The 13280-nt window shown below is 42.8% G+C and overlaps 1 protein-coding gene across 1 annotated transcript in view; it reads left to right on the top strand.

The window, feature by feature from the left end:
- Positions 1–8034: 8034 nt before the first annotated feature.
- The window catches only part of LOC118772232, a 35629-nt gene continuing 30383 nt past the window's right edge, over positions 8035–13280 (top strand). The window contains exons 1-2 of the mRNA XM_036520536.1: positions 8035–8089; positions 11474–11563. Coding sequence (XP_036376429.1) covers positions 8035–8089; positions 11474–11563 — 145 coding nt within the window. The remainder of the gene's footprint in view (positions 8090–11473; positions 11564–13280) is intronic.

Below are 13280 nucleotides of genomic sequence, written 5' to 3'. Positions count from 1 at the left end.
CTAGTGAACCAGCTCAACCTGTGACACAAATAGATGGTAAATGTGGGAGGGATACAGGGAGAGAAAGAGGGATCTGTGTCTTTGTGGAACTGAGCTGGAGAGAGGAGTACAGCTAAAGGGCACCCAGGAGTTAGTCTCTTATAAATTAAACCTGGGGAAAGAGTTTTGTTCGACACACCCAGCATTGTAACTTGTAAGGAAACCTCAGTGCCGGGGCCCGCTTAGCCCCCGCTATCGATTACATTATCTTCTAGTTTTTAGCTACACCCTCTTCCTCTAACCAAACATGTTCCCTTGATTTGTTTTTCCAACATGATTTTGTAATCTTAACATAATTACTGAAAACATAATATCCATTGTATTTATTCTTTATCTGAAAAAATGTTGTAGTAAATGTAAAAATATAAATATAATTCACATATTTCACATGTTTTGTGCCAATGGAAATTTAAAAAAAAAATCTTTGATCAGGTAGCTGCAAGCCTCCACCACTAGAGGACTCTGTACTGGCATCTCTGAAAAAATGAGGCATTTGAAAGGTGGTGCATACAGGACACAGCTGACCACGTCGGAACGCATGTCACTGCGAAGCTCTTAGCTGTCTGGGGGGGGTGACACCATAACATTCTCTAGAGTGACAGTGAGGTCACGGAAGTCAGAGGGAGACGATTTGGAGCCTGGATGTGGAGAAGCCAAGGTGCGTGATGAGACCTGTGAAACGGCTGGGTGTCATCAGCATGAAAGTGACAGGTGAAACCTCAGGAATGCATTACAGAGCCAAGTGAACCTGTATACGGTGAGAAGAGGAAGGAGTGAGCAAAGAGCTCTGGACATACTGCACACATCTTTCCAATGGGGACTGAACTTTGCGTTATGTTCGGAAGTTTACGTTACATTTACATTTACTGTGATTTAGCAGACACTGTAATCCAGTGTGACTTACATAGGTTACAGTTTTTATATTTCATACAGCTGGATATTTACTGAGACAATTCTGGCTCATGGGTACAGAAGCAGTGCCCCACCGGGGAATGGAACCAGCAACCTCTCAGTTACGACCCCTGCCCCTTACTACTGGGCTACACTGCTGCCCAGTAACAGTTTGTCAATAGAAACCATGATGGAAGAAGATATGTAGAAGTCTGGTTGTGACACATTTTCCAAAAAAAGGAAATAAAACAAATTTATCCAAACGAACCTTCCCTCCTAACACAATGTCATACAGCTGGCCTGTTATGAGCTTGTTTAATGTGTGATTTAGTGAATGTGTTCACATCTAAAATGAGGAAATGCATAGAGCAGTATGAGGAGGAAGTTGAGATGGGAAAAACACACATTAAAAACAGATTTACTGCTTTCGCTCACACAATAAAACTATAGTATATGCCAGTGTGGAACCTTGAGTCCATGAGTTCAAAAATGCATTTTCATCACTTTAGAGTTCGAGTGTTATCAATTGTAGATGTTATCAATACTAAACTGCCCACATCTAATGAAGCAATACATTATCTCTAGAAGGGAGCTGAGGAAGATTTATAAACTATTGAATGACTGAGTGATTAGTGCAGGGGGTTTCAGGGAAGACCATAAGAGCCGACAGCTATTTTTCAGCATTTCAAGTTGGCATGCCGCACGGCAGAGTGGGCACCCATTGGAGGATAGGGGCAGCTCCACGGACGGCATCTGAGTGACTCTTAGGTTCTTGAGGAATCGCAGGGTGTCTGAGAGTGGTGAGATGAGCAGCCCCAGCTGACACGCCCACCGATATCTCCGGAAGAGCAAAGCCTATTCGTTCCACTGCTGTGGGCTGCTGGGTATGATCGGCTGATGGCACAGCCGAGGTTGAACCCGGGCCATATAGCTCAGCTTGAGCTCAAGAGGAGTGCCTTCACCACTGCACTACTTGGGAGCCCCGGCCTCATCTGTTTAAATTGAACATGACCTGATATTACACGTCACTCAACCTGTCTTGTTCAGTTTGCAAAATTTATAGTGAAGCCAACAAGATTACATTGCATTATATTCATTTAGCAGACGCTCTTATCCGGAGCAACTTCCAGCACAATAGAACACAGGTGTATCCATTCATGTTGAATGAGCACCAGCGCTAGACAGCACTCTTAGACCAGTGAGTGTGAGCATAACACTATTCAAGCCCTACCACCAGTTAACTTGTGCAACCTGACTAGATAAGGGAAGCCAAGTATGCCACACATCAGTCACTAGATAACAGAATCCAGAACATATCAGAATACTACACATAAAATAAACAGCAAGTACTACAAGTGGTAGGTGTTAGGGGACAGGGATTGAGGTGGAACCGAGATGCAGTCTCACCCATGGGGAGTTCATTCTGCCACTGAGGGACCAGTACAGACAGGGATTGTGTTTGAGAGGAGTGACCCCGTCGGTTGCCCCATGCTCACAGAATATAATAATAAGATCCATATTAGGCTATGCTTTTTAATGAAAATGAACCCAAACAATTGTCACAGTTTTCGTTCCCTCCCATATCCACCTTCTGCACATACGCTTACAGAGCTGAAATCAGTGACAATTGGAATGAGAGCTTTGTGAAGGTATGTGGCACCTTTGCTGACGCCAAAACAGTAGAAGGAAAAAAACCGTGACAAATACCTTAGAAAACCACAAGGAAGGTAATACTGCACAAACAGCTGGATGTGTTTGACTTACTTTGAAATATATCAGATCAGATGAAGGTCTTTTGAGGCTGCTGCCGGTGATCAAAGCCTCCAGAACTGCCCTGTGAGTTCTGCTTTTCATTTTGGCCAATGTTGCAAGGCCCTGAATACAGTTACAACACAGAGGATGGAAAATACTCTGGTGAAAGTAAAGTTGTAGACTCTAAGGAAATAAAATGTGTCTTTGTCTGTAATCTTCGTAAGAAATGTAGCTGAGCGCAGGCTGACAAATTATCTGTAGGACAGGTGGAAACTGCAGTCTCGTTTGAAAACGAAGAGTCCATGAAAATCAGGAGTCATTTTCACTCACACCTCAGCTGTTATTATGGCAGAAAAATGCACATGTGTAAGCATGGGCTTCTCATTTTGTCAGCCTTTTGCCAGCATATTCTTATTTCTAAAGAGTTTTGAGTCTCATGAACACACCCAGTCACACTGGAGGAGTCGGCTGGAAGTCTCACAGACGAGCCACACCCGGCTCCTGTAGGGTGTATGGGAGCAGGAGGGTTGTGTGGTAATTAAAATAACTGCTGTCAACACAGCTCTCAATTTAATATAAAGATTAATGGTTGAAAACAATTAATTGTAACTAAGGGACAGGCAGTAATTCTAACAGGAGAGCCATGCCCAGCTCCTGTAGGTTGTGTGGGGGCAAGGGAGGTTGTGTGGAATTATGTGATGTGACATGATGTCGTTTCCAGGCTGAACAGCTGTAACCTCAGTAAGAAATGCTGTGAAGCGCTGGTCTCAGCTATCAGCTCAAATATATGTATATCAGTAAAGCCCCTAGTTCCTTAGGGGGCTTTACTGATATACTGCACATTGCAATCTGGTTAAGAAACTACGCTTGTAAGAATTGTTATGCCATTATATTAGATTATGATGTCCAAGATCCAATCTCAGCACTGAGACACAGTGCCAAAATGCTGATTGTAATGAAAGAGTCAGAAGACTCAAGTGCAGAGCTCCAGTACTTTAATGAAGAGTCAAACAAATCCAAATAAGAATCTTCGAGAACGGTCAAAAACGCAAGCCAGGGTCAAAAAACATGGAGAGCAAAACAGGAGTCTGAACAAACTAGTGATGTTACGCTGGCGACCGATCCGAGTCTTTTGAAAGGGATCTTTTGAAGGGATCCGAGTTGTACTTGAGAGCTGTTCATTTTATTGTTGCACCCAATTTCAGTGCATGCAAGTTCAGTCAGTGTAGCATAGTGGTTATGGAGCAGGAATTGTAACTAAATGGTTGGTTTGATCCCTGCTGAGTGAGTGAGTGAGTGAGTGAGTGAGTGAGAGAGAGAGATAGTGTCAGGACTGCGGCTCCTTAACCGGGCTTGTTTTTGTTTTTGTTTTTGTTTTCCCTGTCCATGTGCTTTTGTTTTTCCCTGTGTTCCAGCCCTGCCCTGCTCTCCGCCCCGTCTCCGCCCACCTGGTCACCTGACTGGCTCCACCCGCCTACCTGCACACCTGAACCCCATTTTGTCATCAGCCTTGCCCTATATATTCCCCGTTTGTTTCATGTCTCATTGTGAGTTTGTCTCAGTTTGTCTGTGTTGCTACAAGCTGTTTTTCCTGTTCTCTTGCCTGTTTTCTTGACCACGTTTTTGGATCCGGTTTTTGGTATTGTTAGCCGTGCTTTTCTGGTTTTCTGACTTTGCCTGTTTTGACTACTTTTTCTGGATTCCCCGTGTCGGCTTTATTAAATTACGCTTTGTGCACCCTATTCCGCTGTCTGCGCCTGAGCCCTGACAGAGAGAGGGAGAGAGATTTTTTTGCCTTGTGATTGTTTAATGGCCGTTACGTTGTAAAGCACAAATACACAATGACATTAGGTCTGGCAATATGAGTATCATTATGTGATATGATTATTTTGCAGATAAACCTAGTAATCCCCGCCCCCTAAAAGAATGATTAGCTGTTCTTTTGAACGGCTCTCGGAAAGGAACCGAGCCATAAGATCCGGCTCCCTTCAAAGAGCCGTTATTCCCATCAGTAGAACAAACAATCCAAATTGCACGACAAAGAGCAGTCCTTAAATCCCCCAGTGGTGATTAGGTGAATTTGCTGCAGGTATATTTAAAACTCAGGTGACTCAGAGCCTGGGCGTGGCTGAACAGGGAGTTGGAGGCAGGTCTGACAGTGATGAGGTTTGACAAATCTCTAGAACTTATTTTACTTTTGTTTCTGTTACAGTTTCTCTTGTAGCTTTGCCATGAACACAAAATTCATACAGCCAACACTGAATAGTGAGTTTTATACATTGTATGCATCGTATCCTCAAGATGCCACTTTCCCAAGGAAAGAAACCCTCAGAAACAGTTGCCCTGTTTTTGTACTTGCTCACCAAGACACTCGACAGTATCCTCTATCTTTTGGTAACGGATACTCCTGTGATCACATGACCATTTATATAGCCATCTACCAATTTGTCAATATGTTCCCTGACATGGAGCACTCTCAAAGTTCAACTATGACGATCAGTGCTACAAATGCACAGGTTCTGTGCTTATCCTGCTTTTGGCTGTGGTGTAACCAGGGGCATTAGAAGTTTTCATAAAGTTCCAGAATGGTTGAACAATGGAGGATTGAGGGAGGATTATTCTCCTAAGATTCTTTTGGAGCTACTTAGGAATACCACTAATTTTGATCTGTGCATTTTTCAATGAAACATCCTTCTTTGGACACACACGCATGATGACACACTTTAGAGGTGTTAGTTTTATAAATATGCCAATTTCAAGCATCAATTTCTTTTGAATGAACAATCAAGTCAGGGTGTACATTTTAGTGTATAATGTATTTCTCTCTCCATTCACCCCCTTATCTGCAGATGCCTGTCTCACACTGAACCAGAAGACAGCACACAGAGTCCTGCCTCTCCCTGAGGAGATGACACAGAGGAGACAGGAGCAGCCATACCCTGATCATCCAAAAATATATAACCCCCAAACTGAGGGGGTCTGCCTGGGTGCTGTTAGCAGGGAGCTGAGCGGAGTGAGATGTGGGCGATTACAGGAGTGGCATATAAATTAATCAGCGGGAAAGGAGAGGATGGGGGCACTTTGACACAACAGCAAGTCCTGGTGCTGGCCTTTCTGTGAGGACAGCTACTCCCTCTGATGCAGGAAAGAGGAATCTCTTGTCTGGCCTTTGCTCTTCCAGTCTTGTAGAGTAAGAGTGTGTGTAAACTGGCCGGCACTCTGTCCTTCTACAGCGTCTCCTCTGACACTCTGAACCTCCTGCACACATTCCATACCACATTCACTGAGCCCCTCTACCCTGGATTTGAGGTTAATGCAATGGTCTCCTGTGTCTTGGAGGAGACCTGTCTCTGTGCAGGTCCAGGTTGAATGCTATTAGCTGTAATTTATGTTATACACATATTTAAATAAATACTTTGGTGTAAGGTGTTTCAAATGTTGTTAACAATTAACCATTGAAAACTGCAATGTATAAGTCTGCAATTTTATATTACTGATACTGATAATCTAATGTAATGACCTTAATAAATGAGTGAATTTTCATATTCATTCTACATGTTACAATGGGCTCTGCATCAAAATGACTCATTGCCTGATCTGATCTGATTTTACACAATAAAAACATTTTAAATCACAGGTGAAGCACATTAGGGTAGGACTTACACCCTGCCAACTGCCTTTCTGTTGTCCCCCTTCTGGTTGGAAAAGTCGGAAAAGATGACTCCAGCATTAAGTGCTGTTACACTCCATGGTGATTGAGGAGAGGTGACTCAGAATCATCCCTGAAATAGGAATAAGGGAGCATAGAAGCAAACTTCCCGGAAACCACCAGAAACATCCCACCACCAAAGACCAAGATCTCCAACAGTTCTAGATTTTAGTCACTTGGTCCTTTGTAAGAAAAAGGCATTGACCACTGTAGACAGTTCAGTTTGTCCTAAATACATTCTGTATTTACCTTTACACCTGAGATTGTGGACAAGATGTGGTGATTGTACACACCTAAACAAATGCATACTTTCCCTGCAGACCCCATAAGAATAACTAATCATGTCCGTTCTAACATACTAATGCCTCCACTTGAGCCATCTACAACTGGTCTGAAAAGTTACTATAGATTTAGCAAGAGAAATGTTCTGTTATCTAAAAAGTAACTAGATTTATCATCAACCACAAATGTCCCAAAATGCAGAAGAACAAATAAAAAAATGTTCTGGCAAAATTACAGTAAATGAACTGTTAGCAGATATTCATAATTCTACATCAAATGTAGAACCAAGAAATTATGTATAAAGGCAAGATTTTCTTAATTACATTAGGATAATCGTGTTTTATGGCACCAAACAATAATACATATCCAACGATGCCAAATTCCATCATGTTACCATACAAATAGTGGCTAACAGTCACCTGGAAGAGCTCATCTGCAGTCATTATATCAGCATTCACTTAAAGTGTTAGGCTTAAGACAGGTCCAAACTCTTGCAGCCAAGGCCATGTCTGAGCGAGTGTAGGCAGTCATATTTGGAAGGCGGGGGGTTATATTCTGCTGCAGCCTCTATCCTCTACAGAGGTCTCCACTGGACTCTCTCTGTCAGCTACAATGCTGAGTGCTGTTAACTGTAATCTAATCTTCTGTGACAATAATTTCTGTTTACCTTCAACTGCAGTACTGCCTGAACATGGAGTAACTTTATGACATGCCCTCCTCTTCTCTTCAAAAGCAATGTATCTTTTATGCAATTTGTTTCTTTTTTTCTGTTTGTCTCAGTGCCAGTTCAATTTTGTTTGCATTGGCATGAACTCAACAACAGAGTAAAATACATTTGTTTATTTACTGTGTGTGTGTGTGTGTGTGTGTGTGTGTGTGTGTGTTTCTGAAGAATTCGATAATAAACCTTAATGTTCAAATCAAGCTAACATCTCTTGAGGAGCTGCTCACGCATATTGCTTCAGTATTTACCGCCACCTAATGGCCAGAGTGAGTAGCACACCGCCAGATGAGCTGATCCAGTTAACAGGTTCAGCTGACAAACAGGAAAGATTATTGTGCCATATAGATTAGCTAGATTGCTCTCTATATTATAACTTCAATTTACATAAGGCAATACACAAACAAGTAAAGTCTGACAAAAAAACATAACTTTGCATCAATTAATACATTGTGCTGCACTGATTTTCCTATGTCATTGTGGTCACAGCGCAGGAGCATATGTGTGAAGTGCAGAGTGGGAGGGTAATGGTGAGGAAGAGGAAGAGCAGAGGATGAGGATGAAGAGGAGGGGAAGAGAGAGGAAGAAGGGGGGATGAAGGTAGGAGTTATCAAGGGAGGAAGTAGAGTCAAAGAGGAGGATGGGTCAACAACAAAGAAAGGAGGAGCAGATGGAGGAGGAAGTAGAGCTGGCAGGTCAGGGCTCTGGCTGGGAGCCACTGAAGGTTTGTTGCTCAGAGAGTAAAGCAAACTGGTTTTATGAGATTCACGTTCAGGACAATTAGATAAGGACACTATATTACACAACGGCTCCATACAGGTCTTAACCCCTTCCTGTAAAACAAAGGTACTTGATACAAAGAGTTTAGTGCTCACTTACTAAACCATGACCCACAGACTAGATGGGGGATACTCCCAATGAGATGGAAATATTTAGTTTTTCCTCCCTCCCATGAAGCTCTAGTATTTCTCTGTGTATTTCAGTACTTCCCCATGAACTGGCATGCGTAAGCGTGTTTCTGCAAGGCTGCTGTAGTGTGATGGCAAAGATAGATATAGCAGCAGAGTCACAGATGAGTGTCAGATACACAGCACTGACTTACAGCTGTCCATCAGTGATGGACTCAAGAGTTTTGCCATTTCAGAAACTGGGGACCATCTGGGATGAAACACCATGTGTCTCGTTTGCCAGTATCATGTGTTTCTCCTGTTGTTTGTGTAGCTATGGGTCTCCCCTTACTGGTCACGACTCACTGGCCCACACATGATGTAAAAATGTTCCCACTGAGGGGGCTCTGGTGAAGGGGACAGGGGAGAGGCGGCAGTTTGGGATGCAGCACAGGCCAATGGCAGGTGTCCTTTCTCCCACTTCAGCGTCCTTTAACCTTTACTGCCATTTTACTGTCAAAGTCACTAGATTGCTAAAGCTCACATTCGGATTGAAGATTATGATGTAACTTCTGATGTAATAACACACACACAGTACCAAGTTATGGAAAAGAATGTAGGAAACACTGGATATGTTTGCTTGGAAAATCACACCAGTTTATGAAAATTAACATGATTCATGTCCAGTCTGGTCATCTGCTCGGCCTCTGTCCTCTGATCTGGATCCCCTCATTCTGACTTGTGAGAATTAAAGAGGCTTCAACCTGAATAATTACTGAAAAAAGACAGAGGGAAGTATTTTACATAAAACCCTACAGAGAGAAAAATGCACATACTGGCATTCAGGGAAACACAGGACACACAAATACTTTCACTTTCACTCCCTGCATTTGCATCAAGAACACAGGCTCTACCAGAAGAGGCTCCATTCTGTGGGATTGTCTGTGAGTGCTACTTAAGTGCTTCTACAGAGAGCTGCTGTATGCTGGGAAGACTGGGACCAGGGAGAGAGGTGCTGTTTCAGCCAGGTATGTGTGGAAACCCTTTTTCTATACCTCACTTTAAATTGGAACAAGCAACATAAAGAGCTATGTAGAAATACATTACCTTAAATAGACTGTGACAGTCAGGAACTAAATTCCACTGTTATTATTATGGTGAACTATACACCATATTCCATAATTCCTTTACCAATAGCAATGAGTAATCTATCAATAAAAGATGTCTGGTCTAAATTAAAAAACTTTTTTAAAGAATCAAACCTATTTAATGTCTATGATTTTAACATTGTTCATTCAAAACAAGAATAACTTATCTGCTTGTACAAGTAGAGAGGACGGTAAACACCATGAACCAGGAAAACAGACACCAGTCAAACAGCTCTAAGGCACTGCGATCTCTGTTTACCTCCAAACTGCATGAAATGCAGAATCTACAAGGCGGCAGGAGGCAGAAACCATCTGAAAGCACAGCCACAGGTTTCTTATTAAACTAGCATCTCAGAGACAGACCCTCTGCTTCCACAGTTTGAATAGTAGAGGTGGGCTGTTAATCAAAATATACAATACACAGACCTGACTGGTACCTGTAACAGTGCAAAGGCAGGTATTGTTTTATATTAGTAGAAGACATGGGGAGGTATGGATTATTAATGCTGATTTCATACTAAAACCTTTATCAACCTGATTTACCTTCAGCATACCTGTGTCTTCTTCCTCCACACCCTCTTCTCAGAAGGCTCTGTGCAGGCATGCCGCTCCAGTCTGACCAGAAACACAGCATTCCCACCATGCCTGCAAAGTGTGATCATTTTAAACATCCTTTATACTTCTGTGCATCCAGATAAGAGAGGGAAATGTTTGTATGTTAAATGTAATAGATAGCAACAGTCTGATTAGGAATATTACTGTTGTTTCTACTGAGCAATACTGTGTGATGAATAAATGATATCATGTAGATTGTGAAATATCTGCATAGTAACAGAGTCTAAATTCCATGATTAGAGCTATGACACATGGAATGTAGGCCTTGATATTGGCAAGAAAGGAGTCACATATGCGAAATTGTATTGATTCTGAAGTGTAGACAAGACTTTCATTGTTTAAATTTAATTAATCAATAAAAAATGTTAAATGTATTAAATTCATTAAATTTAATGCATTTAATATTTCTACACCTTTGCAAACTCCGCATGGAAGAGATAAAATGAAGATAATTTGGAGCTTCTGAGAGGCTCAGTCCTACAGCTCAGACCTGGGTTTGAGTCTGAGTCGTACCGTTCGGCAAACAGGGATTCTGCAGTGGCACAGTGTGACTGGCCTTGTCCTGCTGGGGTAGGGAGGGTTATGCTGGCCAGGGTCCCCTCATCACTCCACTCTCAGCACCCTGACTCTGTGAGACACTCAGATGACTTCAGGGAGATGAACCGATTCTCAGTTCAGTGTTTGCTCCTGTGGTGCATGGGGATGCCAGCGGTGAGGAGAGCTTAATGTACAGATGGAGACTACAAGCTCATGGGGATAGAGGGGGGAATTCAGAAAAATGAAAAATTAAATGCTTTTCAGAATTGAATGATGATTATTTTTTCTGAGGCAACCATGCTAATTATTATTATTACTACAGAGAACAGAGAAGACTCTGTGAGCCAAGAGGAGAACAGAGAGAGACAGAGAGGGACAGAGATGGCAGCTGGTGGTGTAACCTCCCTTCAGAGTGAGTCTTGATTCTTTGTGACAACAAAAAAATGTCTTTAGTCCTTCTTATTTATTTCCATATTAATAACATATTGGTAATACTCTCCAATACTAACTCCAATAACACTGGTGTATTGATCCTTGGACTGCTGTCAGAGCAGTATATTGTATTGTATATAATGTATATTAACACCACTGCTGAGGAGTGAATTGCGTTCTTTCTCTCTAACAGTGAAGGAACACCGTCTCTCAGAGCTGAGGATTGTGCTGCTTGGGGTGAGATGTGCTGGGAAGAGTTCAGCAGGAAACACTATCCTGGGCAGAGAGGAATTTGAGTGTGGAAGAAAAACTTCACAGTGTGTGAAGAGACACGGTGAAGTAGCTGGGAGACAGGTCACTGTGATGGACACACCAGGCTGGTGGACAAATTATACTGTGGAGATCACTCCAGAGTTGGATAAACAGGAGATTGTGCGCAGTGTGTCTCTGTGTCCCCCAGGACCCCACGCTCTCTTCCTGGTCATAGATGTGAGCTCATCATTCACAGGGAAACACAGAACATCAGTGAAGGAACACCTGGAGCTTCTGAGTGAGAGAGTCTGGAGACACACTATAGTGCTGTTTACCAGGGGAGACTGGCTGGGAGACACAACCATTGAGCAGCGCATTGAGGCTGAAGGGAAGGCCCTCCAGTGGATTATAGAGAAATGTGGGAACAGGTATCATGTTCTCAACAATGAGAACAGGGGTGATGGCACTCAGGTCACAGAGCTGCTGGAGAAGATAGAGGAGATGGTGGCAGGACATGGTGGCTGTCACTATGAAATGGACAGAAAGCTCTTACAGGAGGTGGAAGAGAAGAGGAGGGCAGTGGAAGAAATTGCGAAACAGAGGCTGATGAAGGTGCAGAAACAGAGGAAGACTCTCAGAGAGCTTTATAAGGGTGGGTTGATTTTGTCTTTGATACTTAATCTGCATTCATAACTGTGCAATTATGCAATAAGTTATTATATCATCCAGTTTTATTACATTATCGATCGTTAGAAGCTTTAATGACAACTGTCTCTGTACCACTGTGACATCTACAAACCTGATTGAAAGATCTCAAAAATGTTGTTTTGAGTTTAGGAGTGCCAAAAGCTGTTAGGTTGGGATTTTTTCCTGCACCAAGAAAGATTGGTTGATATCGGATTGAATGAACAAGCTGATCATTTATATGACACAAGCACTCTGCTGATTTTGTTTGGTTCAATAGGAGAGAAAGAGTCCAGACAATGAGCAGCTTTAAGAGAGATAACAGGGCTGCTTACAGGCACAGAGTAGAGGGAGTGGGTTCATTCATTTCATTTTGTTTGTTCTATTTTCTGTTGAAAAAATTGCAAAAATCATTTCTGTTGGTGCTCAAGGGACAGTTAAAATACCGCACACAGCTGTGCATTTGTTAATTTAGCATCAAAATGCAGTTTAGGATTGTTATTTTGTTACACTCAATTGCACTGAAATAATTGGTAATTTTACAGGCCAGAGACAATGTCTACATGTACATGCTACATTGGGCGGCAGTGTAGCATAGTGGTTAAGGAGCAGGACTCGTAACCGAAAGGTTGCCGGTTCGATCCCCGCTGGGACACTGCTGCTGTACCCTTGGGCAAGGTACTTAACCCACAATTGCCTCAGTAACTATCCAGCTGTATAAATGGATAACATTGTAAAGAACTGTAACCTATGTAAGTCGCTTTGGATAAAAGCGTCTGCTAAATGAATAAATGTAAATGTAAATGTACATTATAACCTTACAATCAAAACCTTATTTGCAGTGACTGCTAGATCTGATAGGAGCACAAAAAATCTGTAACGGCTCAGACAAGGACTCAGTCGCGGACCACGGGAGCTTCGGGTTCCAGGCAGGTTTATTGTAAACGGTAAACAAAGTCGTAGTACAAAGACAGGCAGGGTCGAGACCAGGAAGGCAATCCGAGGGCAGAACTGGAATCAGGAACAGGAGCAGGCAGGGTCGAGGACCAGGCAGGCAGGCTATCAGGCAATCGGGCAAGGCGGCAGGCAGGGACTTGGTCGGGGCTCAGGCAAGGTAGGAAACCGGGAATCGCACAGACAGAGAAGAAAACGGTGGGGACGAAACACACTGTGACAAACTAACAAACAAGACAGAAACAAGCAGGTTAGAAATAGGGCTGGGCTGATGAGGGGACTGGAAACAGGTGTGCGGGCAGGGAGGTGGAACTGATCAGGTGGGCGGAGACAGGGCGGAGAGCAGGGCAGGGCTGGAACACAAGGAAAAACAACAA

This window comes from Megalops cyprinoides, chromosome 2, assembly GCF_013368585.1.
Source record: "Megalops cyprinoides isolate fMegCyp1 chromosome 2, fMegCyp1.pri, whole genome shotgun sequence".
NCBI classification, from domain to species: Eukaryota; Metazoa; Chordata; class Actinopteri; order Elopiformes; family Megalopidae; genus Megalops; species Megalops cyprinoides.
This window is presented reverse-complemented; position numbering and strand designations above follow the sequence as displayed.